The following is a 27,380-nucleotide window of genomic DNA, read 5'->3' as shown; positions in this document are numbered from 1 at the left end:
CTCAGTGAAGTTCCTGAACAGTTTCTGTTTGCAGTTTCCTGCCCCCCCCCCCCCGCCCCCCCATTTTTGCCTTTCACTGTAATTTCAAAGCAACCATTAACTGCCACATTATCAGGACAAACCAAGTATCAAAAAATCCTGTTTTACATGCCAGCCTAAGCTGCTAGTCAAAAAGAGAGAACACATCTGCTGCTGTAAACTTCTGCATAACAGATATCATGCCTGACAAACGATCACCTTCAACGGACACACAAACACCACTATGACAAAAGGGAGGAAACCATGCACAGGTATTTCAGTACTATGTGGCCAGGGTCTATAATACAGTGATGAATCACATCAGAGCAAATTTGTATCAAGAGTGATTAATGATTCAGGCTGACTCATAAGGATCTAAGCAAGCCTGTAAGAGCCAAGTATTTTCTGGAAGAAAGCATACTGAGTAAGAGGATAATATGTTTTTTCCCTACATCTGCACAAAAATTCTATGGACAAATAGAACAATAGCAGGGCAAGTGCTTTAAAATGCAATTTTCCAGCCAATAAACCAACACTAGTAGGAATTCCGTGAAGGAAGGAATTTTAAGAATGTGACTTACCAGAAGCACAAATTTTTGATATCAAAAAATTTACACAATACACTAACACTGTTTTTGCATACTCTTCTTTTTAAAAGTTTAAACATATTAACTTGTTTTGCTTTGTTTAGGTCTGAGGCTGTTCAGCAAGGTCACATAATTTGAGATTGCTGCAATAGTTCAGCAATCCTTTGGTCCCATGAGCTGTAAGCCAGCAAAGTATAAAAAAATCGTTCCCTACCAAAGGAAAAAAAAAAAAGGGTAGGGGGATCATCACCAGGAAACACCATCTGCTACAAACCAGAAAGGCAAAATTTTGTTACAAAATACACATTTTCATACAAAAGACATCTTGCAAAACCATCTGATTGCCCCTCCCTCTGCAGATTACAATGGTAAATGGGATCAGCTGGCTGATCTTGAGACTTGTTTTAGTGGGGAAAAAAAAGTCAAGAGGACACACACCATCAAAACAACTGGTCCTTTAAATGGGAAAGGATTATGATAGTCTTTGTTTTCACCAGTGTTTAAAAAAAGCAGAAGAGAAACAGAACCAGAGTCTTCCAAAGCAGGAAGTACAACAGCATATCAGCTGCTGCATCCTCCTGAACTTCTCAATGTGCTACAAACTGTCAATTATGCAAACAGTTTTGATTATGGCAGTGCCATAAATTGTTAAAACAATGCGTGTGTGTGATCAGAAAGGTCCGGTCAACTGGTTCCATTTTTTTCCCAGTAGTTGCCCAGAAAAAAGTCAAGACAATCTAAATTATTCTTCAGCTTCCTCAATACATCCTGGCTGCTGGAGCAGAGAGCTCTGTGGTATTACTGTACTTGTTCCACGAGAGATCCTGTCTTGATCTGTGCTTGTAGTCAAGGAGGCCATAGAAATGGGCTGTAACAAACCAGGCGTCATGCTGGAGGAGACAGTCAGGCTGTGTGTAGTGCCCTTAAGTGTGAGATCCTGTGTGGGAAGAAGTGGCTTGAGGATGCTGACAAGACAGAAAGCAGAGCCACTTTTCGGAATGAAATTCACTTTGTTCTTGTCAGGGCAATAGAAGGCTGGAATTTCGTGCAATGGCTTTGGCCTAGAAATAAAATACACACAATAGTTTTATGGAACAATCAAATTCTGCCAATGGCAGGGATGCACTGCTGAACACATCACCAGAAACAAGTTGAGGTTTCAATGTGAATTATTTCAGCTACTCAATAATGACTTAATGACACTCACAGCACACAGCAAATGACAAGATGGTTTAAACTGCTTGTTTAAACATGCTGCAACTAACAGCATGTTCTTAGGGCAGGCTGTTTCCAAACCAACTTTATGCTTGATCACAAACCCTATCCATGAATTAGCACATTCATTATACGAGAAAGAATTTTCAATCATGTTCTCCAGAAACTGTCACAACCCAACCAGTTCTGCCCCACATACAGACACTATTTATACAGTAAGCCCTGTGAAAGAAAGCTGGCATAGCAATGATCCTAATACTGCATATCTCAAAGGAGTTCATAATCATCTGGAGTTGCCCTTTTCTATACTTTTGCCTTCTTTGCATGTTCACATGAGTGTGCCCTGACTCTCCGCAGAAGATGACCCCAATCTTACTAAAAAACTCAATGCAGAGAGTAAAATGTAGTTTTCCTGATCAAGCACCTATCTATACTCGGGGAAGGAGGTGCGGAACACAAACGTAGATCCTGACTTGCAGTTTTGCCATCTCAGCATGGAACTCAGCCCAAGACATGCTTTAAGAAAAACAGAGCTGGAATGGAAATCATGGATAGCTTAGGAATGCCTTCTGTGCTCTAACGCTGCAATGTAAATCTACTTACAGTAGCCAAAGTCTACTTTAAGACAGAACTATAGAAATCTGCTTTAAATTCTCTCTTTATTGCTTGAAAATAGCCACCAAAAATTTTTATTCACTTTTTGTTGTTGCCAGCATTGTCCTTCAGCCTATAACCTCTCCTTCCCTTCCTTGTGTTTGTAAAAGAGCCATGTTCTCTTCTGTCTTTGTTTTACTAAGCCAAGCAAGCCAATCTTCCAGTGTATTTTTGTAGAGATACTTTATTGTAAAAAGAAATCCTGCTTATAAGACAGGGTACATTTCCATCCCAGCTGATTCTCCCCAGTGTCCAGAAAATTCAACCCCACTTGTAAATTTCCTTCCCAAATGAAAATCCTGTATAGGATTTTCAAATAGAAATTACATTAAACAAAAGGTTGAGCTTTAAATAGTTACACTCATGTATTCCACATACACATAGAATTCAAGTAACAGATGTGCAAAGATGTTTTTTCATCACACTGCAGTGTCTGAGGACTGCTATGGCTGTGCAGAAACTTCTGCAGAAGCCTGTTTCACTCTAATATAAGAGGATTGTAACCTATCTATACTCCTTGTATACTCATGTGACAAGATGGAATTTTTAACTGTAGGTTAAGATTCTAGTATACAAGTGAAATAAGGGTATAAAAACTACTTTGAAATAATAATAAAACACAACCTCCTAGAATATTCCCAAATCACAAGAGCTGGCTTTTCCAGAATAATCAAAGCAGCAAATACTCAGGATCAAGTTCACTCTTCTGTCACTAGAAGTTTCACAACTACATTGATTTAGCTGAAAAGGATATGGTCTTCGGAGTCTAGATTACTGGATGTGCCTGTCAAGCTGTGACATACATTAGCTGATATTACAGCCTGTTAACACCTCTCCCACTATCTGCCAGGTAAGAGATTCCTCTCAAATTATGCTGGTTTTTAAAAAATATCACTCAAGATTTTAACACTAAATTTCAACAGTAAAATATATACAGATATGCCAATATATAGTCACACCAAAAAACAGAGATCAGGTTGTTAGCATGGCTTTAGCAACTGGACTAATAACTTCTGTCTGACACAAAATCAATAAAGCAATAATTAATCTGATTCTTAGATGTTATTTCTTACGTAGCAAAAATCAACTTACAAGTTTTCCTCAAAGACTTTCACCTTTTCACAGCCCTCAGGAGGTTCCCGCTTGAACATGTAGCTGTTGTTGGGTTTTGGCGAGGTAGCGTATTTTGGCAAGGGAGAATTATTCCCATTTTCTGCAGGAAGAGAGTTGCTCATTATATAAATGTGACACACTATAAAAAACCACAAGAGCTACCTTTAAATGCCCCCTGAATTTTAAGCCACTTCATTATCAATGTTATGAAATTCAAAAACATTTCATTTGCCTTCAAAGCCTTCATTTGCAAATAAGCTTTCTTATCTCAATTTCTTTCCTTCTTTCTGTTTCTTCTTATAACATTTTCAGGCTCCTCTGCAACATCTGGTCATTCCTGGACATTTTCAGTTTTTAACTGCAAACCTAAATCTGTGGTTCTGTACTGTCACCACCTACCCAAAAGAAATGGGCAGAAGCCATATTCTTTAAAAAACAGAACAGGTTTATGTTGAATTATAAAATTCTCCTAGGATCTCTCAGAAGATTCCAGATGAAAGAAGAATAATTAAATAAACCCTAAACACTTAAACTTTTATGGGTATGTCTATGAAATGCTATAAGGTTGCAGATTTTGGCCAAGATCATAAAAAATACTCAACACAAGCAAAAGGACTACTGTGCTGTTTCACCTGATACTGTACATTGTTGCTTCTTCAACCTGCTTAAAATACTCAAATAATCTATTATTTAAAAGAAAAGCTTTTTGGGAAGCACATTCCTCAGTCACATCGATCCAGTTTTAACTAATATGTGTGCACACATACGGAGCATTTGGAAAAAACCTGGTCATGTACAAAAAAACATACAAAAAAGCCCACATTCTACCATTTCTCTATGGATGCAGGGAACAAACCCTCTCTTTTACCGATGCAGTTACGCACATCGCACAAGTTCAGCATTGTTGAACTTTTAAAGTGACACAGTACCTTTATCTCTGGAATCACCAAGCAGATCATCTGCAGAACACGGGCTTTCCTCCCTGCCTTCGTTGCAGATGGTGAGAAAGGAGCTTGGAGACACGGACTGGGAGCGGCTGCTGTTGTTGCTGCCCTTATCTGCCCCACCGGGGGTCTGGGTGTCAATGCTGCGGGTGCTGCTGCTGCGCTGCGCCAGTGGAGGCGGGGCACGGTGCCCGTCTGGGATATCTTGAGGCTGTTAGAATTAGAGGTATCAGACAGCTGCTCTTGTCTGCATAGCAATTGCTTTAAATCCAGGAATGGTGAGGGTCTTTTTGGGTTTCATAAAAGCATTTAAGAAAGAAAATTTTATTTGTTACATGCAAATTCAAAAGAAACTAAAATGTCAGATTCAGAAACTAAGGACAACAATTTATAAGATTTCTCATCATCACAAAATTCTTGAGGCTGGAAGGAAGCTCTTGAGATTATCATCAAGTCTAACATCTCTGCTCAAGCAGACTCAGGTAGAACAGTGTATCCAGGACTCTGTCCAGTCAAGTTTTTAATATCTCCACAGACAACGATTCCACAACGTTTCTGGGCAACTTGCTCTGGGCTTTACACACCTTCACACATTAAAAAAAAAAACCCAAACAAACAAAATCCTAACATTTTTAAATTTATGCCCACTGCTCCTTTCCCCATCACTGGGCACTACTGAAAAGAGACCAGCTCCCTCCATTTCTGCACATGAGATGTTCATGTACATTGATAAGATCCCCGGAGCTGTCTCTCCTCAAGGCTGAACACTCCCATCTCTCTCAGCTTCTCTTCATATCAAAGACATTCTGGTTCCTTAATCATCTTCACAGTCTGTATTTCTGATACCTTAGTACTAAATCCACCTCTAAAAACCACTAAAATAAAATGAACATTAAAAATGGGCAAATTATGGTTCACCCAGCATAGGGATACTTCAGCATGGGCAAAAAAAATTAATACAAAACCTCTCAAACCAGACATTTTGCTTTTCCCTGTTTTACTGAGGTTTCTTATTTAGAGGAAAAGGTTCAGATTCAAGCTTTAACTCTTTCATTCCTTTAGCTTTCCAAGAGACTTTTCAACTTAACCTTATTAAATAATAAATTAAAATATAAATAAAATTAATTCCAGACAAATTTAATTCAACAGTGCAAAAAAAAAGTTTATGATCTCAAAGCAAAACAAAAATAATTATATAGACCAAACATGGTGGCAGATACATACAACAAGTTGCTCCTCTTTGTCTCCTGTCTCCTTAATTATTATCTCAATCTCTTGATTCAATCCTTCTACGCTGTTTCGGAACCGTGACCCCGTTGATTTGGTAATCGGTATCACAGGAACGAGAGCACTCTTTGGGATGTGAGCCTAAAGAACAGAGACAATAAGAAAACAATGTAGATTTATATACAAAACAAAGTTACTATTTCTACCCAAAAGTGACCCTTGAAACAGAACACATCTACATTTGAGTATCAAGGACTTATACGAAACCTTAGTGATTGTGTTCAAATGGATGCTTGAACTGAAGGCAGACGTCCTGAATTTTGTTTCCAAACCAACTTCTAGCAGGAAAAGCTACATAACCTAGTCTCAAAATCTCCCTTGATATGGTCTGCCTCTAGCTTGACATAGCTTTACAAGTGAAAATGAACCAGTAAACATTTAAATGTAAGTAATTTTGAAGCCTTTGAAATACATTCACATTTCTCCTAAAGTGAGCTATACCACAATGTCAAATCACTCATTGTTGGATGGTAACCATGTTAAAATGATATTTTAATGGAAATTTGTGGCCACCTGCAATAACATGACACATGCAGAAGGAAAATTGTTCCACAAATGCAAGATTGCACTATGTTAAAAATTAAGACCAGTGTATTAACTGTATTAAGACAGAATAAAACATTGTAAAAAACAACTTAGGGAGACTTCCACATAAAGAATAAAATCCCAAACCAAAATGTTAATACTTAGTTGCTTCAGAAGGAAGATTAACAGTTTAAAAATCCAGTGTTTCAAAATATGCACAAAAACTTCATTCTCAGAAAACACATTACTGAAATTTCCCAGAGCTCCCTTTGGCACACGACAACTTCTTGAGATTTCCCAGTTTCTCCATTAGCATCTGCCCTCCTGTTAAAAAAGTCTCCCTGCCAGAACATTAGAAGATTCTATACTCATTAAGCAGTGATAATGTAATACTTTCTGCAAAAATTCAGTTCAACTCAAAGAACAGCACAACACACTGAAGTCACAGTAGAATTCCCACGTAAAACTCCTCTAATGAATGAGGGATCAGCATTATCTGGTCTTCAAAGTCTGTTTTTGTTGGGGGGGTTTATTTTAATTTTTCCTTTAAGTAATAAGACTACATAGACACCAAAGCATTTTAATTTCCTGTGTACATTCTCAAAAACCACACAAAGCTTGTCTGGCAGAAAACCTACCTCAGAAAAATTAATGTACACAAGACATTTTAAGCACAGATCATAATGGAGACTTCTTATCACAATCACAAATCTCTACAGCAGCAGAACTCATGAATTATATTTGTTCTACTTTCCTGAAACATTAGGTTAGCCATAAAAAAAACCCCAAAACCAAACATTTAAAAAAGACTTGCACAAGAACTACAAAAGCTTCTGTTCAGGAAATGCTTGTCACTCTGTTTCTGTCAACAAAAATGAAACAGTCTCATAGTGGCCAAACTTGTGAAGAGTCTCCCAAGTCTTGCCTGAAGATGAAAAAAAACCACTGGAGAAGAGCACAAAAAGTCTGAGAAAGTAATCCTGCTAATTCTGTTCCAAGCAAGGCCTTAGATCAACAATCCAGTAAACTAATACAGGTTGGTGTGCAGTAACAACATAGATATATCAGCACAAGTTCAGGCACTAAAGGCTGTTTATGCACCCAGTTATTCAACATACACATTCTTAGGACAAACTGAGCTTGTTAAAAAGTAGAACACAAGTATGCTTTAAGATTTCAGCAGCCATTAGCAAAATGTGGGAACTCTTCACCTTTAAATGATTGCCTACCATAAAAATTCTTAGGTTCATGCTACTATTTGAAGAGCTCAAAGTAGATTCCGTAGAGTTCAATATAGTTCAGTACAGCATGTTTCACTTCCAGGAAAAATAATATTCTGTACCTGACTGAGGATGATTTCTTAGCCCAGGGTGCTAGAGGGTGGAAAAGGAAGGAGCTATCGTGACATGGGTGGAACAATCAGCCTCAAAACAACAAACTTTATTACAAATACTGCCTTCACAGAGGTCTGCATGGAGATGCAGGAATAGGCTACTAGCTCTGGACCACTCATCTGAATACCCAGGAATGCTCACAAGGAGGCAAGGTGCCAATCACAGGGTAATAATGACTGTGCTCACACAGTAACACATTGGCACAGAGTTTTCAGTTCTGAGACTTACAGGTATGGCATACACCCATGAGGCAGGAAAAAAGGGTGATGACAAATCTAAATTGTTCACAGGCATTTCAGGAAAAACGCTCAAAGCTCTTCCAATTTTTCACAAGTAACAAAACTAAACAGAATCCCAGGGCTTGTGATGCTTTTGCATCAAGCCACCTCTAGGCTGAATGTATCATGGTAATTGTACTCAAAAAAATCAATGTTCCACCTAGTGAGCTGGTAAGAGTGACACCAAAAAAACCAAGCCCCCAACACTGTGAACTGCATGCAGTTGATCTCAGTATCAATCAATTGGTCAGACACTGGGGACACAGGGTTGCTAGGAAAATGAAAGGAGCAGGGGCCTTGATGGTTCGGAGTGCCACGTAAAAATGTAGTATCAGCCAAGTGCACTGAGGAAAAAAACATTATGTTGCAAAAAAATAATCCATTTATTCTTCCATCTGGTTTCAGTTCTGGCCTCAATTCTAGCTTCTTCCGTATACCAACACTGAGAATATAAAAAGATCCAATTGTTTTGACTCCTGTTCACAGATTTAGTACCATGCAATTAACTCAAAATGTTCTCAGAAGCATCCTGAGATCACCTGAGTAGGCTATGACATTTCTGCAAACTTCTCTTCCAGTTAAAGAGAGACAGAAAGGAACATTTCCTGAATAACAAAAAAACCACACAAACAACAAAACAACCATTTGTTCTGAAAAAAAGCTGTAGTCAACAGCAAGGGCTTGATCCTCCCCAGCTATTTCCTGATTGTGAGCAGAGGGTCAGGAACAGCGAACAAGCTCATTCTATGGAGATTGTGCAGATTTCTTTCTTCACACAAAAATCGTATTAGAAAGAAGCACAAATAAACAACCAATCAGAAGCTCAGCTAGCAAGAACCACTAAAAATTTTGCTGTAATTCAAGAATTGCAATAAAGTTTAAGTATGGAAGAAAAGAGGAAATAAATCCACTAAAATTTCTTCTTTTAACTAGAAGAGAATGCCATTTTCCAAATGTTAAACAGAGTTTACCTGGTCTCTGTGAAGGAACTACTGACACAAGTTCCTAATACTTTCTCACCTTGTGAGGAATCCAACTCCTTGAGCTCAGAAATCTTTACATGACCCTTTAGAGTCAACAAACACAAAAGTTTCCTTCAAGCTAGGAATGTAAAAAATAATTTCTAAATATTCTAATTACTAAATTCTGGTTTCCACACAGTCCTTCCCACAAATCCTGAAGGAACAGAGCTGCTGCCAAAAATTCTAGTTTAGCAGCTCTCAAAAAAAGAATGAGAAAACACAGGAACTTTGCCCTTGATGACTACAGCTATAGATTTTCACAGAGTTAAAAAACAGCTGCTAAATGCCATTAATCTAAACGCTTCACTTAGTCTTTGAATCCTTCTTTAACTTCTTCCCTTTGGAAGTAGCTTGACACAACTGGCACAGAATTCACCAAGAAAAACAATGTTTTGTTTTGTAACAGTCCTGGAAAAGCTGCTTTGCTTCAATTTACATTTCATAGTTTGTTTCATGAGCCCAAAAACTAATTATCCATTGCACAATATTTTATTCAGGCACTACAAGATTTGGCAGAACATAAAGACATCCATAGCAGAAACAAAATAATAAAACTATCATGCTGTTTAAAAAGTTATATACATAATTTGGGGAGGTATTTTTCAGAATAGTAGCATTGTTGTTCATTTTTGAAATTAAAACTCACTAAGATGATCTGTGCTAAAGTGGCAATACCTTAGCATTCAGAAACCCACAGGTTTGTAGAATGCCAAGCAAATCTATTAAAATGCATGTAATTCTCCAGTGTACTAAAGGGCCCACATCAAAAGTCCTTCAGTATACTTTTTGGTTGAAAATGTCCTCAAGTTCTACAAATTCAGAAAAAACCACCTTAATCTAGTATGCTGCTCTGTATTTTCTTTTGGTTTGGTTTTTTTAACCAAAAGTTTGACACATGTTGTATGTTGATTTTCATGAACTTTCTCAAAACCCCCTAGAAAGGGATTGGGTCAGTTGTCTTTCTTTATTCATGATTTTGGACTGTTCTGACTTGAGCAGTCAATAAAATCAGCACCACAGTACACTGCACCCACACTTCAGTAATTCCTAAATTGCTATGTCAAAAAATGTAATTCTAAAAAAAATTCCTAAATATTTCCAGTAGCAGAGAATTCAAACTACCGACAAACTGAATTCAAGAGGCACACAAATACTGAAAAGCCATGACTGCTAACTAAATGTCCTACAGCAGGGATAAGAAGTTAGGGTCTGAGACAAAAGGGGCTCATGACTTTTATACAAAGCAGGAGTTAAGAACAGCAGAGTAGAAGAAATTCAAAACACTATTTTCTTATTTTCATTCTTGAAGTAGAACACACTCAGACAAGCTGACTTTGAAAGAAAGAATGAAAAAACCTGACCTAAATTATTTCCATAAGGATGGAATGACAGAAATGAAAATTTTTATTATTATGATATTTGTTGGAACAATTAATGTCATTTCAGGAGTAATTGGGAATGTAATTAGATTTTCAGAGAAGTTTCACAGCTGAACTACTTTCTCAATTCACAACACTGACAGTTTCCTAGTTTCTTTCAACTACATTGCCTTGCCAAGGCTATTGTGAGGGATTTGTTCGTTTTGTAACTGTCAAAAAAATTGTGTGTATCAAATGTACATTCATGAGATATCAGTAGGGAGAGAAAAAAAACTTTCCTTCTGAAAAAACTTACCAAACTTTTCTATTGGTTTTTCTAAAGTTACTCAACAAAAACACACTTGAAAAATGATCTGTGTTTTTGAAAGCCTTTAATTTTTTTACACCTGCTATCAATTGAGCTAAAAATATTACACCTCTGTCAACCTGACCTCATTAGAAGCCTTGAAATAAAACCGAAACTGCACATAGAATGTGTGGTGGCCTAACCATCACATTTTTTGTAGAAGGGATTAGTACTTTAAGTCTCAAGGCAGAATAAATGGGAAAAAAATACAAAATCTTAAAAAGGCTGAATGATTTTATGAAATGTGTAAACACTTAATCTCATGGAGTAGCCCTTTGTCAGGTAAACTCTCTAAATCTCATCACAGTATTAGATGAGTGTTTGGCAAGACAAAATGTGCCCAGAAAAGCTACCTTTCATTAGAGTACACAGTTTTACCAGCAGTTTGCTCCATGCCATACTCTATGTGCAAAGTTGTAACTGTCACAGCAACATGTAATGAAGATGGTCTGTAGTTTTAGATTTAACTTAGCTGTCATCCTTTTGTGCAACCTGCAGAATGCATTTTAAAAACCTTGCTTCAAGGACATATTTAACTACCTGAAATTATCTGAAAGTGGGAGTTCAAAGCCAGCTCACCCAAGTAACCAAAAGATCTGGGCTACCATTCACTCAAGCAGCCAAAAGAAAGCTCTATTTCATAAAATTCACCTACAGCTACAACATATAGGAGTCCGTGGCATTTCTAAGTTCCCTCTAATAAAAATCACAACTTTGAAAGGATCTAAAAGTAGTATTAGGTACCCAATATGGGCAAAAAGCACTCAGCCTTACCTGACTGTGGTTAATGGCTGCATGGTTGCCATGAAAAGGGGACTGCCTTTCCTTGTCCCGATGATGCCTGCTGCTGTGTTTGCTTCTCTGCAGCTGTTGACGCAATTTTGCAATCTAACAAAGGAAAAATTCATGTCAGATTTCAACATGTGTATTCAGGTACACAGGTAATTTCACCCATTTATTCCATCACTTAAAATTATTTACTACCATAACATTCATAATTACTGCCAGCACTAGATTACATTCAAGTTCTTTCAAATCTAGTATGCTGGCTAGCAGTTCAGCTGATGCTCAGAAGACACCTCTAGAGGTTTAGTGAAAGAACTTGAAATACATAAAATTTGAAAGTAGTGAGGTCACTGCTGTTATTTCCCTCTTTGATAAAAAGATGCCACTCACATTTAACATTTTCTTTCCCACACATTCAGATAGCAAATGAAACTCAATTTCATATTTTGTACCAAGCCTGCCATCTGTATAATTACACAAAGTAATAAAATACTCTTGCCTTCCTGAAGCATCATGGCAACAGTGCATACCAAAAAAAAACATTTAATCCAAAGTTCTCAAGTAATTTCTGACCTCCTTGAGCTGTTCATTGCTGCCCCATGATGATGAACGTTTGTGTGAGCTTCTCTTCTTTTCTAAATATTCTTCAGCCCAGGCACTTTCTGTCTGTAGGAAGAAGATTACAGGACTAATTAAAAAAGGTAATTGCTACTTTCTGGCAGAATAATTTGAGACAAATTAGAAAAGAGAACATTTAAGATATGCTAGGTTCAGAACTGAAAGTGAACAGTAACTAACTAGAAGCCTCTCTCACAGGTAAGGTACAAAAAACCAGAGTGGAACTATATAAATAAAAAACCCAAATCCACAACTTTCAGACCTAGCGTAATATAGAGATGTGCTAGTTTCCCTTCCAAATGACCGAGCATAAGGCAGTACTCACAGCCAGACGTACCACAGGCAGCTACAGAGCTCTGAAGAACCACTGTGAACTAGGGGAGATTTCCTGCACAGATGCTGACCTTGTTATTGCTGAAGCATTAGCAAGGGTGGCTTGGTGTAAGCACTGTGAAAAGCCTGCACCAGCACAGCTTCAAAATCACGTTCTTGCTCTCAAGAATGAGAAGGAAAGCAAAGCATATAAGCACCACTAGAGCTATTGCAAAGCACAGAATAAATTTATTAATGCCTCAAAGGGTTCCAAGTTCACAGTTGGTCCAGGCCAAGCAGAAAGCAACATAGATAGTACTAAGCTGGTTTCACTGAACCAACAGAGCCATTAGTGTTTAATAAAAAATCTCACAAACATATTGTGGTGAAGGAGTTTTGAGAAATGCAAGGTATCATTCAGACACACAGTATCTCACGTAAGGAAATGCACAGGCAAGCCTGTGATAATACTGCATGATACTGCTTTATGGGCAGTTTGTGTTCCCACCTAGCCACCTCCAGCAATGTCTTCAAACACAGTGAACTGCAAAGGCGCTAAGAGGACAGATAGTAGCATCTATCAGTCTCTGAGCAGTCACAGGAAGTAAGGGGAAGAATTTCTGGAAGTACTTTACACACTGAAAAAGACAGCAAATTCCTAGAAATTCACCCTTGCCACCAAGCAGTTCTTGGCACACAGTGGTGATCTAGCTAACCTCATTTCCTGGATATCTCACTTTCTCCTATCGAGAAGAACTTGGATTGCCTCCAAGTCTTCGCATCTACAGTGTGCCATGGCTGGTTGTTCTTAACATGAGACTAACAGTTTGCAGAAGCCACATGCTGACCTTTCCTAGCCCAGCTGCACTTGGATCACAGAAACTCAAGTCTTTTGTGGTATTAATCCCTATTTTGCAGGGAATATGGAACCTTAACCCCAAATATACAGGTTGCAACCCCACCAGTTTCAGTTACAGACACAAATTTCATATAAATGAAACCTCCATTATCAGTATTTTTTAATCTTCATCATTCCAAATCAAAAACTAACTAGGACAAATCTGAATAATCAAGTTAATAGGGTTGCTTTGAAATTCCTATTTCATAGCAAAACTAGAATCCATTACAATCTGTTTTTCTAGAAAAGCACTCACTGATCTTCATAATAAAATAGAATAATTGATAACCCCCATTTCCAAGTACCAGTCTTTGTCTAATCAATTCTCAAATGTCAGTCAGGAGTATCATCCTATCCTCTAACTCCTGGAACAGTAAGCTTTAGCTACTAATTCTAGCTTCCCAACTCAGCACAGTCATTACACTTGCCTACAGGAGAATAATTAGTCTTTGCCTTTAATTTATATTCAAGACTGACTCAAGATTCAAGAATTATTTAATAAATTAATATCTGATTCATTTTAAAGTATTAAAGTTGCTTTAATGCTCATCCTCAAAACAAATAGTTAGAAATCTTTTCAGATTGAACTATAGGAAACCCATACATCAAAACAGAAATGCAATACTATTTTAACAAGCCTTCTCCTATTCATTCCCCAAATTTTGATTATTATATTTATTATCAAGAAATAGACCAAATAACCAATAGGCAAAGTGGGATTTATATTTCTCTGTTTCTTGAAGTACTACTACTTGCTTATTAGTTCTTACCATGCTCGACATCCTCCCACTTTCTAGAATTACAAAGAAATTAATTTAAGGCTGAATTTATTACAGACAGTAGAACATTTCAGAAAAAAAGTCTTAAGAGGCAAAAACTTTCCAGTCAAAATGAATTATTTAAGAATTAAAAAAACACCAAGTAGTTCTCATTTAACTTCTAAGAGAAACATGTTTCATTCAAAGCAAAAAAGATGAGATGATTAACACCTGTTTTATGAGCACTTAATAAGTGTAGGTATGAATTCTAGCCAGACCCTTGCATGCCCAATAATACACCTATTCATCACCCAACAACTATTCTCCACGTACACAATTCAGTCTAGTTTTATAGACAGGTTTCATCAAAATCCTCAGTTGCAGGAGGAGTCTGACAGAGACAGTCTCTGCATGACCTGAGGTCCCTTACACAGCTCTCAGCCATGACCATGGGCATTTCTAGAAAGGCCTGCAAGCTGCAGTGTGCCACTAAATGCTGTCTCTTCCCAGTCTGCCTCCTGAACAACTCTGCTCCCTGTGCCATAACTCCATACAATCAAGACACCCTGCTTACTCAACTTGAAAGCCTTTTATAACATTGCCAATTAAATTCCTGTTCTCAGAATACATTCATTTCTTGTCAGACTTTGTGAAATCTGAAGTTACACACACTGGAACCAGAGTATCTCACCAGTGAAACTTCATCCAAATACAACATTTTCAGAGAAGCTGAACAGTACAAATGGGCAGCCTGTATTATCTTGGGAAACTAACCATTGTAAGTCACATTTAAAACTTGTCCCTAGCTCCGGTGGCTGCTCTCAGGAAGATGAAAAGCAGTAATACCTCATCAGTGTCCTATCAACATCAGCTTTGGACATACAGATGTATGTCTGTAGCCCTAAACTTCCTACTGATTTGATAAATTCTAAATCAGGAAGTGCAAACAGATCATTCTAGTTCTCTCAGAAATACACCACCATAAATCACCACTAAATATTCTCATTCTGCAGAAATATCTAATGCCCTTTAACCTTGCAAATACATTTCCTTTACAAAAGCCCCCCTACCCCAGCAGTTAGATGTGTCAGAATTGGAAGAAAAAAGCCAAAAGCAAAATGCAAGCCAAAAAGGACGATATCTGGCAAATACAGATTATAAAAGCCCATGATTCAGAACATATCAAAAATAACCTGAATGAGATCAACTGAACATAGCAAACACTTTGGCAGCAGTACAAAAATACAATTATTTTGTAAAAAGTATTATTCTAAGGAATCAAATAAGAAAATAAATTGTTAGGACACCCATATGGGTTTAGTTCTGCCCTTTAATGATGCCTTTTAATAACTAGGCACAAACAGCCTCATATCTTATATCATACACATTTCTTCATTCTCCTCCTCTTACTTCAATATGCTTTTTTTTTTTCCACCCTGTCTTCTAACCATTTTTCTAATTCATTCTCCTTCAGAGAAAGGATTTGAGGAACAAGTTTTCTTCTTCACCCGCTCCTAATTCCACCTTATCCACATGGGCATATTTCCCTACAAAACACCTTCCTTCTCCACTGATCTGCTCTTTGAGGTCCTTCCCACAAAAGGCTGTGGATCTCAAAAAGGCCTTACAGTAACACTGCAGATCTCATCTGCTCAACACCCTACATGTTCTTAAACACTGCAAACTACATGGACACATTTTTTCTACTGTTACCAAACCTAACAGAGGTTCAAACACAAGGATGTCCCATATGCTATGAGATCCACATTCCAACTGCATTCTGCTTATGTTCTTTGGAATTAAGGAGACTTCTTGTTGAAAGTCTGTTCCAGGCATAGGGATTTCATTCAATCATTTGTTGGTTCTGTTTTTACAGGTGGCATGGGACTGAACCTTTAGATCTTGTGACATTTGGTTAAGCAGGTGATGTTTATTGGCAAATCATGTATTTTTTAACACTTTCCAGTTGAGCTAGATTTCAACACCATTCAGGGTTCAAGGAGGCAGTTCTTCAATGCATATAATTCTATACTTGGTGCACAAAACCCAGGTGAACATCATGGGGCTTTTACTAGCAGAGGATGAAGAGCTGGAGACAGACATACATCTAAGGATACCTCACTAAGTTCTCTACATAAATCTAAAGTACACAGTACTTAATTCCAGCGCTATCTACTGTACTGCACCCTGTAAGAACAATAAGAATACAGATGCACAAAGCACTAGTGTTTTCCTGAGGCAAGAAGGAAGTGGAGCACCTAAAAGATACTACAGTTCTCGGCCTTTACTTAAAGAATGCAAATAATTCACACGTGCAATAGCAAAGGTAGGATTCCTGCAATTTGAAAGTGAATAGGAACTTGTGAGCAAGAAAGCTAAAGTGAATGTTTTCAAGGGAAAAGCTTCTTACATTTAAATCCTGTCTTCACACTTATGTGCTGCCAAGACAAAAACTCTGTCCTACCTGTGTGGCCTTGTCTCTCATACAGGGAGCAGCTTGCCCGTGGTTATCCCGAGGCCACTGTCCAGCGAGGTACGGAGCAGCGAGCGTATCCAGGGAAGAGGTGCGGCGAACAATGCTGGAAGGGCTTGATGAAGGGGGCCTTGATTTGTCTGCTGGAGCAAGAACATTTGATTACACAGAAATCAAGAGAGCCTATCCATTTCAACAGTCTACAAGAAATCATATCAAATTGGAACTATGTTATTACGTACACAAGATACTTTTAATATGGAAATTAAATTCACTTTTCCAAGCTCTATTCTGTTTGAATAAGCTTGAAATCTCTTTTTAAGGTTTCCTTAAAAACATTCTTATGTCACAAATGTTGCATTAGTGCTTACACACCACTATTTACTCCTTTAAAACTCTAACAGTCATTTATCTCTTAAATGATGAAGGTGTAGAAATAAAAATGGCTGATTACACATAGATAAAGGTTAATGAAGAAAAACTGGGTTGAACTTTTTCAGTTTAATGCTGAGCTTACAGTTCTTCCCACTAGTCCTTCACCTACATCACTTCAAGGGACACTATAAACCTGCATGCTTCAATCACCCAGCACATGACATATGGCATAGCCCTTAGATTCAGAAGTCAACTTTGATATGGTAATGATTTACATTTTACAAGCTAATTGAGACATCTCCTCCCTTTACATGGTAACTATATTCATATTTGCCTGGTGCTGTATCTTCTGCAACACCTCATCTGTAGTGTATATACTGGCATCCTAGTTCAGAACAACTTTGATACTGAGAGGAATCCTTACTAAAAAAGGTTAAATACAACAACCATTGGAATTACTATGAGAAGGAAGACTACTGTTAAAAATAAAAATTTGTATCTATCTCATCTGTCAATGATGCCTTAAGTAAAGTGTTAGTAAAAGACTACACCACAAACCATGAAGAATAAACACTGAAGAAAGTTTGCTCAAAACAGTAACTGAGGTTGGTAAATTTAGGAGATTGATAAGCAGAGAAGACCCAGGGTTTAGATATACGTACGTGTTCACACATTTTGAGATGAAAAACGCAAATCCTGAGATCACAATGAGCTAAGCTTACTATCATCTCATCTACTACCCACAAAAAGAATTTCAATTATACATTAAATAATTGTGCATAAATCTTACCTATAATTAATAGAAAGTCCTAAAATACATGGCTACAACACAGCAAGCATGATTCAGAAATCACATGGAAGCTTTATAAAAGGGCAGTGGAAAAACTCAGTCATCTGTCCTCTCTTGCTGTGCTTTAGCATTAATTCTGCACTAAAAGTATTTGTATTATACATAAACTCATTTACAGGCAAAGAAAATTGTGCCTGATTAGTGTCTGAGTGCTAGTCAGAAAATAAAACCACTGACACCAAAAGACCAAAATTCAATTTCTAAGCTGTTGCAATCTACTAAAAACACATCTGAGAAATACTAATAAAACCTGTTGCGTATAGTTTTCAGTGGAGTGGACAGAACCTAAGTCTAGTGACATTCTACACTAAATAGCCTGATGCAAATTTATTAGAAATGTACACACTAAATATGTGGGAAATATTTCAATTCAACTATAAGGAAACAATTACTGGCACTATAATCAGCCACACTCACACAAAGCAGCCAAGAAACCTCATCTGCTTTATTATTTCTACAGTACCAACAATGATACAACCTTACTACTGAGCTCACAGCAGATTTGCTCTCAAGGTGTAGCAGCAAACATGTTTTGGAGTTTGCACTTAAGACTCCTATGTCAAAGAAATTCTCTGACTACTACTACCACCACACTGAAGGGTCTGTTTGTATCTTATGACTTCAAAACTATTCCCTTTGTGTGCACTATTGGACAATGTGGCACGCTAACACAACTGCCATTCCTTAAAAATTACACTGGCTTCCAAAGTTAAATCAAACATGTTATTTGCCTTAGAATTAGCTGCCATATCCTCCCTGTTTGTTTTTCTTCTCAGTTATTATTCTTACTCTTCAAGAAGCTTCTCTCCTCTTACCAAGGGGAAACAGAAAGGATGTGAAAAAAAAAATATAAATCAGGAAGTGTACGTAGTCAGCCACATCATGTGCAAAAGCCACTGCAGCAGACAGCTTCAAAACTGGAGAAGCAGAATCTATTTCTCTCTCCTCCCTGCCACAAACAAAACAAAAAGCAACTGGAAGACTATTTTGCTGAACAAACAGAGAGAATGAGAACTGAAGAGCCTGTTTACTATTTAAGTTCAAGGGAAGCTGCTCATTTTAAGGCAGAAAGCCTGTAAATACTCTCCTTTCCTATGATTTAAAAACCCATTTAAGAAATTCTGTTTTCAAATTATTTATATTTAGATGGGGCAATGATGTTTGGATATGTTTTTACTTTTCCACCTTCATAACCTGTTTTTATACAAATTCAAAGTCTACTACACAATTCTTACTGTTTCAAAACATTTCAATGGGAACATACACAATGTTTTCACTGCACTTTCCCCTACAATACTTGAAGCAAGTGTTCAGCTGCTATTTTTCCTTGATGTGACCTACATAACAAGAGATCTGCCTCCACAGAGATAACAGTTACAACAGCTGTGGCTGATGAAAAACAATGGAGCTGTTTCATCAAATAGACGCTACTTAAATATTAGATCTCTTTTAATTGGCCTGATTATCTCTCTAGTATTTGTGATAAATATCAACCCTCCTATCCATCCACCACTAGTATAGATTTATTTAGAAATTAAAATCTTTCTGCAATCCAGTCTCAAGCAAAGCAAATGAATAGAACAAGCCCAAGGCAAACACAGAGAGCACAGATCAATGAAGTCCATAACATGGGGAAATAACAAGCAAGCTGCCACGTCTTCACCAGTCTCTGTGTACAGGTGACCAACACAAGCTGCTACAGGTGACCTGGTGTCACACACACCACCTCCTGCAGAGCAAAGGCACCTCCAAAGGCAGCAGAAGTTCAGGTACTGCAACAGTGGGACTGAAGAGCAAAACTGAACAAATACAGACACTTACCAATAACTAACTAAAAGGTATGAAAGAAACTAAGAAACATCATCTAACAAACACTTACTGTGAGAAAACAAGCAGCAGAAAAGCCCAGGATGCCACTGAACTCACAAAATTCCCTGACAGTTTCACTTAAGGAACTTTTTATACAAGTGGGCTACCCAAAGCAGTGAGAAGGGATGAGACCCAAGCAGCTGCTCTGGCATCAAGGCATACAGCTGACATTTTTGTTCTGTTTTGGTCAGGCTTTTCCCCAGGAAGGACATTCATGGGATCTCTCCCATACACAGCTGGCACTCTCATCTTCTCCAGAACTACAACTGATCTCTGGGACTTCACCTGTATTTCATGTTTCATTAAAAGAGCTGAACAGACTCAGTGCACTAAGAACAGACACACCACCCAACTGTGTACACTCCCTCCAGAAGATAATCTTGCCTATCATCATCACAAATTTGAAGAGAACTATTCACTAGTAATTCAAAATTGTTCCACTGTAGCAGAATGACATAATGAGTGGTGTTTTACAAAACCAAACCTCAGAAAGCCCAAGATGTTCAAGCTACTGAAGTCCAATAAATGAAAATATTTTTAATCCAAATAAGTGCACTTCCCCAAAGTGCTTGCCACAAGAAATGTACAGTATGATGCTGCAAAAATGAATTCACTTTCTTTACTCCTACCATTTGTCAAACAGCTAAGGCAAGCAGAGCAGGAATATAATGGTACACAAAGTCTTCTCTCTTACCCAAGAGCAATATCTTATCCTACAGTAATATCTTTCAAAACCACTGCAAAACCTTGGTCATTAAGGTTGACAGGTCTGCAGCTACACAAGTAGGCTTTACTATTACCCTTCCTTAGACAAAACAATTAAGTTTTCCTCCAGATAAAACCAACCAATTTTTCTCCTTAATTTTCAGACTGAGTTTGGATGTCCACTACAGTCAACTGGAATATACCAGAAAGTCCAGCACCCAGCAAAGAACTCTCTCACTACCTCAAGGCACCTGAAAGTAAACAACTGCTATGGCTCTGGTCTTGACCTTCTTGTTTACTCAGCCAGGTACACTGTAACATTCTTGCAGCTGAGCAGAACAACTCCTCTAAGATGTGTTTCATATAAGGACACAAATAACAAGATTCCATTAAATCTTAACTCAGTGAATAAACCAAGGTAAAACCAACGAAGACATAAATGTGTAAGCTCTAGCTCATGTTACAACAGTGTACTAGTAGGTCAAAACAATGGCCTCTACTGGGCTCTTCAGCTTGCAGACAGCTGAAGAGGCATATGGGAAAACTGAACCAAAACTGGAGATTGCAGGACAGACATTGCAGTGTAGAAATGAGGTCTCAACAGAGATGGGAAGGGCAGAACACAATAACAGGCAATTGGAAGCTGAATTCTGGGAAAGAAGTGCTAGAGACTACAGAAAGCCAAAGTAAAAGATGAAAACCGGGTAGTAGCAAGATCTAGATGTCTGGTCATATTTAGGAGGGAGAGAAGTGGCAAGAAAAGCATGGAAAATTAGAAATTGTATGACAGAATCTTCAATTTGTAAATATGCCATAGTCAACAGAAAATTCAGTTGAGTATTTCCAACATTTAATTGCAATTCAGATCAGAAAACAAGGGCTAAAAAAACCCTCCAAAAACCACACCCAAAACCCACAAAAGTCATATTTGTAAATTCACAAGTTAGGGTTCTCAAGTGTAAAGCAGATTCACAAAAACTAAGTTCAAAACTATTCAACTGTTTCCCAGGAAAGAAAATCTGAAGAATATGAAACTGAGTCTGAAGCACACAACTTATATTTAGATACAACTTAAACTTAGATACAACCAGTATCTAAGCTCAGAAAAAGCTATCATTTGTCTAACCTCAAGGTTCATTTTTATCTAAAGAAAGAAGCCTGCAGCTGTAGGAATGAATGAAAGCCATCATTAACTGAGAGCAAGAAACAGAAAAACCCAAGTTATTCTGCAGCAGATTCTCACCAATACCCTCAAATGTCCTGTGTGTCTGCACAACCATTGCCTCATCAGTAAAAAAAGTTCCACCTCCATGTTCTCAGCTAACACTGTTTACTCATTTAGATGAGGAAAAAACCTGAAGTTAACTCAGCCTCTATCAAGCACTGGACTACACAATACAAATGTTAAGCAATAGGAAAGAGGTTTAGCTTGCATTTGGGGCCAATACAAGTACTGCTCAGGAACTGCAACATGTGGAAGCAATTAAATGGACACCACTCTTCTGTTTTCACACATCTTGCAGAAAGCTAGTGGAGTTATCTTAACACAGGAGAGTGATCAAATGACTTCTTTCCTTACACATATTAATTCTTCAAAGCAGTAGAGAGGCCAGCATGGTTTCAGCAGGCTTCTCCACAGTGACTCAAAGACAGTGCAATTCTCCCACCCTAAGCAGTCTGACACATGCCTTTACAAACAGTTTGTGAACCCGGACCTCAAGGCTAACCACACTCTTCCTCATTCTCCAGGCCAGCAGATTGCATCTTAGGCAAGAGTTTCATGAAGTTCACAGGAAGAAGACAGGATTTTGTGATATGTATAAAGTCTTTCAGGTTACTGATTAACAAGAACCTCAAATGAAGAATACACACATTCCTCGATCCAAAGCCTTTAATATAATACAGCCTTAATAAAACCCTCATTACTCTTATCTGAAAAGTGGAAAATCAAACTCAGAACCTTATCAGTCCTTTCTTACACTAGCAGACTAGGAGGCACACAGTCATCTTGTACCAACTGGTTATGATTGTCTCATTTGGCAGTACCACTCCTCAAAAGCCAGGACAGGAAAAAAGAAAAAACCCAACGTGGTAGTCTGGTTACAATCATTATTTTAGAAAGGGGGAGGAGTATTAGGAGAAGCAGAAGTGTTAAAGAGAGGGCTAGTCCTAGATTTCCACATATACACTTCTGCATATTAGTCAGCTTTACTCTTTAGATTACCACAGGCAATTTCATGGAAATTAGTAGCTGCAAGCTTTGGTATCCTAAAAGTAACAGATTTGAGGACATGAGCACAAAACCTCACTAATGTATTTCTGAGTAAACTTTTAACCCAAATATAACAACGACTTACATATGTCAGCCTCTATTATCCTCAGCCTGATACCATATATTACCTATATTTAAGCATTCCCAGTAAGATTTAATTATTCAAGAAGCTAAAATCCACTTTGTTACAACACGTATGCTTATCACCACGCTATTTTCTATCTTCACTGTAGCACAAGCTTGTCATCACTCTCAAGCACACACGTCCTTCTGCAGGGTTCATGCTGAAAGCAACTACTAAGAGAGATACTGAATACTTTTGTTCTACACCTATGTGCCATGCCTACAGCACTAGTTAGCTCTTTAATTACAAGCTTAGGGACACTGTTTGGATAACACCACATACACCACCTGGCACGAGGTGTGCAGAAAGGGTAAATGTGAAGGCTTCACAACAGCCCCCAAACACCAAATTCACCTTAAGTTTGTGCCCAAGCACCCTAAGTACATCTACCTCCTGAATCCGAGGCAGTACTGGCGGTACTACAGAAGGGGTCACAACCCCCACACGGCACGCTTGGCTCTCTATTCCTCCTCTGAAAGCCAGGGCGCAACAGAGCAGCAACAAAAGCAACGAGCCCTTCCACGCACACACACCCGGCAAGCCCTGCCGCCGGCCAGAGAAGGGGCAGGGCGAGCACCAGCCCGGGCACAGCCCCGTCCCTGCCTCTGCCCCGGGGCACGGCACGCTCCAAGGCACCTCCGGCCCCAGCCCTGCACCCGCGCCCGGCCCGGGACGTGCCCTTTGCCACCGGCCCGGACCCCCCGCCGCTCACCTTTGCAGACGGGGGAGCTGGGACTCTTCCTCTCTGGGGAGCTCCTGCCCTGCTCCGGCGACTGCCGCCGGTGGTGGTGCCGGACCCTGCCCTCCGGCAGCGGAGGCACCGGCGAGGAGCAGGGCGAGGGCCCGCTGGCCGGCGGCGGGGGCGGCGGCGGCAGGTGGTGGTGCCGCGGGGGGCTGCCCCGCGCCCCGCCATGGCCACGCGTGGGGCTGCCCCGCGAAGAGGCGCCGCCGCCGCCGCTCCCCGCTCCCCCCGGCGGGGCCGTGGCGGGGCCGCCGCGCCCGCCGCTGCCGGGGGGCGCCGCGCGTGGGAGCCCCGCTGCCGGGCCGCCACCGCTCCTCGTGGGGCTGCCATGTTGTTGCTGCGGCTGCTGCTTGAGCTGGAAGGGCACCGTGGCCCGCATGGGCTGGAGGCGGCTGCTCGCTCCCGCTGCTCCGCCGCCCGCCGCCGCCGCGCCGCCTCCCCCCGCCAGGGAGGTGGCGGGGGTCGGGGAGCCGCCGCGCCTCACGCGCTGGTGGGACATTGTCCGTCGGGAGCCGGGGCTCGCGGAAGGCGGCCGGAGGCGGGGAAGAGAGGGAAGGGTGCGAGGCGCAGGCCGCACCTCGCGGTGTCCGACGCCTCAGGCGGCGGCTACGGCCGCCCCAGCCCCGTCCTGGTTCCCGTCCCGCTCCCGTCCCCTCCGCGCCGCTGCGCCCGCAGACTCCGTGCGCCTCATCAACAATAGTGCCCCGGCCGCGCGCCCCGCCCACCGCGCCCTCCCATTGGGCGCGGCGCCGCTCCGCTCGCGCAGCTACGGCGCGCCCATTGGCTGCGGGGCGCGCGCCTGAGTGGCCGAGCCCGCGCGGGGGCACGGGGGAGCGCGGGGCGGGGGCAGCGCTTAAAGAGCCGCACGCGGGCGGCAGCGGGGCCGCGCTTTGCCCCCCGCACGTGCGGCCGCGCAGCCCCGGCGGGAACGGGGCGCGCTCCCGACTCCCCCTCACGCCTCCCTTCACACCGGGCAGAGCTGCGGGCTGGCGGTGACTCTCCCGCCTCTCGGTCCCGTTCTGAGGGGCCATTATCCCTACTCCATCATTCCTAGCCCGAGGTGCGCTCCAGGAGGGGACGGGGCTCCACTGCGGTTTATCCAATCGCTTTGCCACCAGCTCGGTGTTAGCGATGATGGCACCAGAAACGTGGGCAATATCCAGGCAGACTTGACCCTCTTTTCTCTCAACTGCTGTGTTTACTCTCCTCTGTTAGGTCAGATTAGTTGCATCTTCATTGTAATATTTTAATAATATTTGTTAACCGCTGGTATCCTCTTAACCAAATTTATACATCAGAGCAGTGAATGAGTGCATGAAACAGGCCTTAGTTCATGTGTTTGGTTATTTAGATGCAAGGCAAACACATGTTAGTACCCTCAATACGAGAAAGAATCAATAAACCTTTTTTCTGTCTCTATTGCAAACGCCTTCTGAGCTACCAGTACTTACACAAATTCTTTTCAATACTGCTCTACAAGTTGCATGTTTAAACTGAAAAGCATTGCTATGATAAACATGGTGTGACAACAATTTACATATTGGTCTCTGTTCATCTTAGTTGTGCTTGGGTTTCTTTTTTCCTCTCTCCTTTGCTGTTTCTGATTGAAGCCAACTTCACTCAAAAATCCCTAATTCCCCTTTGAAGAGCTCCATCCTTGTGGCTGACAAGTTAAACAAACCTGAAAATCAAGACACTGGTCCTTCTTAAGGATGCCTGGATACTGGCCTACCTAAAGCCTTGAAGGGTAAAGCTCTTGTTAGAGTCGAGAGCTGTGAGGGATCAGTCTGGCCAAAGAGAACAGGACAGATGTAGTGATGAGGCTGTTGTGAAGTAAGCTCTTGCATTCTGGATTAATTACATTTATTTTGAAAGGCATTATGCTCTCTCACAGGTACTGTAAATGCTAGTAATACGGCCTGAAGGAGAGCTGCAAGGGTCAACCAAAACCTTCTGCAAGAGGCCGTGCCCAGTCCCCAGAATTACCCTGTGCTACCCTGAAAGTGGCTGCCAACTGAAGGCACCAGAAGCCCGGCAGGTCACCATCAGCCCTATTGTATCCCTTACTTCAACTGTGCAATTTACTTGTTACCTTGTAAATCACACACAGGGACACTTCTCAGTCATTTTCCTGTAGCCATCACCAGCACCGCTGGTACAATGTGGCAAGGCATCAAAATCCCAGACTCATAATTAATGAAATATCTGGGAGACAGTGTTCTCCTCACTGGGAATGGTTGAGAGACAGTATAAGCTGCGTACTGTATCATTGGGGATGAAGGGATCTTGTAATTCCCTCAGTGACTCCATGTACATATTGAAAAAGAGAACCTCAGCTTTAAAGCTCTCCACAGGTAGACACCCAAGAGGTAGAAAACCAGCACCCAGCACGTCTGGAGAAATAAATGGAACTTGTCTGCTGCTTTGTCCTTCAGTAGTTTCTGTGACTCATCTGGGGGCAACACAGCAGAATACATTTTTGAGAAGGGGAAGAAAATAGTTCAAATCCTTCTGAAAGCCCATTTTGCCACAACACAAAGCAAGGTCAAGAGACAAGGAGAACAAGTTTTTGGGAACTAAATGGCAAGATGACATCATCAGAACCCAAGGGATGCAATCAACAAATAACAGCTATGCTTTCACCAACTGGTAAAACACCATAGCTAGAGAACAACCCTACCTGGAGCTGCTGGCAGAAAGCACCAGGGGAAATGTTGACTTTTCAGCTTCTCACCCAGTCCCCCCAGCAAGGAGGCTGGGGGGCACAAGAAGCTGTGGGGGCACAAGCAGGACAGCTGACCCCAATGGGACAATGGGATGTTCTGCACCACAGCAGCAAGCTCAGCATGTGAATGAGGGGGAAAGCTGGCTGGGGGCTGCTGCTCAGGGGCTGGCTGGGCAACTGCAGTCTGCATCACTTGCTTTCTGTGTTCTTCTATTATTGATATCTATATTATATATATATATAGATGTAATATCTACTATATTATATTAATATCTATTATCATCATCATATGCCCTATCGAACTGTATCTCAACCCACAAATTTTCATTTTTTTCCCCCTCAGTTCACTTCCCCCACCCACTGGGAAAGAGCAAGTGAGAGAGCAGCTGTGTGGGGTTAACCTGTCAGCTGCCTGACAGGTTAAACCACAACAGCAGCCCAGAACAGTGTGGTTATCCTAAAGAAGGTTAATTTATGCAGCGTTTGTTTCACTTCTTTGCTGAACTTTTCAGTCAAGAGCAGAAGACGCAGTTCTTCCCTCTGAGTGGGCGACAGCACCCACTCCCAGCACCTGTACAGTTGTGCAGCAGACTTTCATCCCAGTTTACACTCATCAGAAATACTGGGAAGCAGTATCTCCCAATACTTGCAAGGAGTGTGCCATAAAGATACTTCTAAAGCACAAAATATTCTGCATGCATTCTCACTCCTGTTACTGTTTTGAAGAGGCCAAAGTGACAGGTACTGATTCATATTTATTTTCATGCCTCATGCTATGGAGCCAAGTCACGACTTGGATTGCAGAAGATACCTGTTACAATTATAGATAGTACTTCCCACGTTATTGTCACACTGCAGAGATGACACTGCTCCACAGAGTAGCTGTGAGAATATAAAGCACAGCATTTATGTGCACTGCTCATCATCAGTTGTGTTGCTGTGCACGCAGCAGACGTGAGAGCTCGACATGTAAAGTCATGTACTCAGCCCTGCTCCAACACCGTGTACTTCTTACATTCATTTGTTTAAACTGTAACAAATGTGTTACAACAGGATCTTACTCCTACACCTTATGGAAATAATGGAAAGAGCTAAAGCAGGATTATGAACT

General features: G+C 40.5%; 1 protein-coding gene across 1 annotated transcript; it reads right to left on the bottom strand.

Annotated features, from left to right (window-relative positions):
• Nucleotides 1-229: 229 nt before the first annotated feature.
• Nucleotides 230-24,043, bottom strand: FAM117B (family with sequence similarity 117 member B). The gene is made up of 8 exons (XM_058809748.1): nucleotides 23,515-24,043; nucleotides 16,599-16,750; nucleotides 12,122-12,214; nucleotides 11,537-11,650; nucleotides 5,756-5,899; nucleotides 4,517-4,742; nucleotides 3,567-3,687; nucleotides 230-1,666 (listed from the first exon to the last, which is right to left on the bottom strand). The coding sequence occupies exons 1-8, from the start codon at nucleotides 24,041-24,043 to the stop codon at nucleotides 1,348-1,350; spliced, it is 1,698 nt and encodes a 565-aa protein (XP_058665731.1). The 3' UTR covers nucleotides 230-1,347.
• Nucleotides 24,044-27,380: the final 3,337 nt, after the last annotated feature.

This window comes from Ammospiza caudacuta, chromosome 8, assembly GCF_027887145.1.
Source record: "Ammospiza caudacuta isolate bAmmCau1 chromosome 8, bAmmCau1.pri, whole genome shotgun sequence".
NCBI lineage: Eukaryota > Metazoa > Chordata > Aves > Passeriformes > Passerellidae > Ammospiza > Ammospiza caudacuta.
This window is presented reverse-complemented; position numbering and strand designations above follow the sequence as displayed.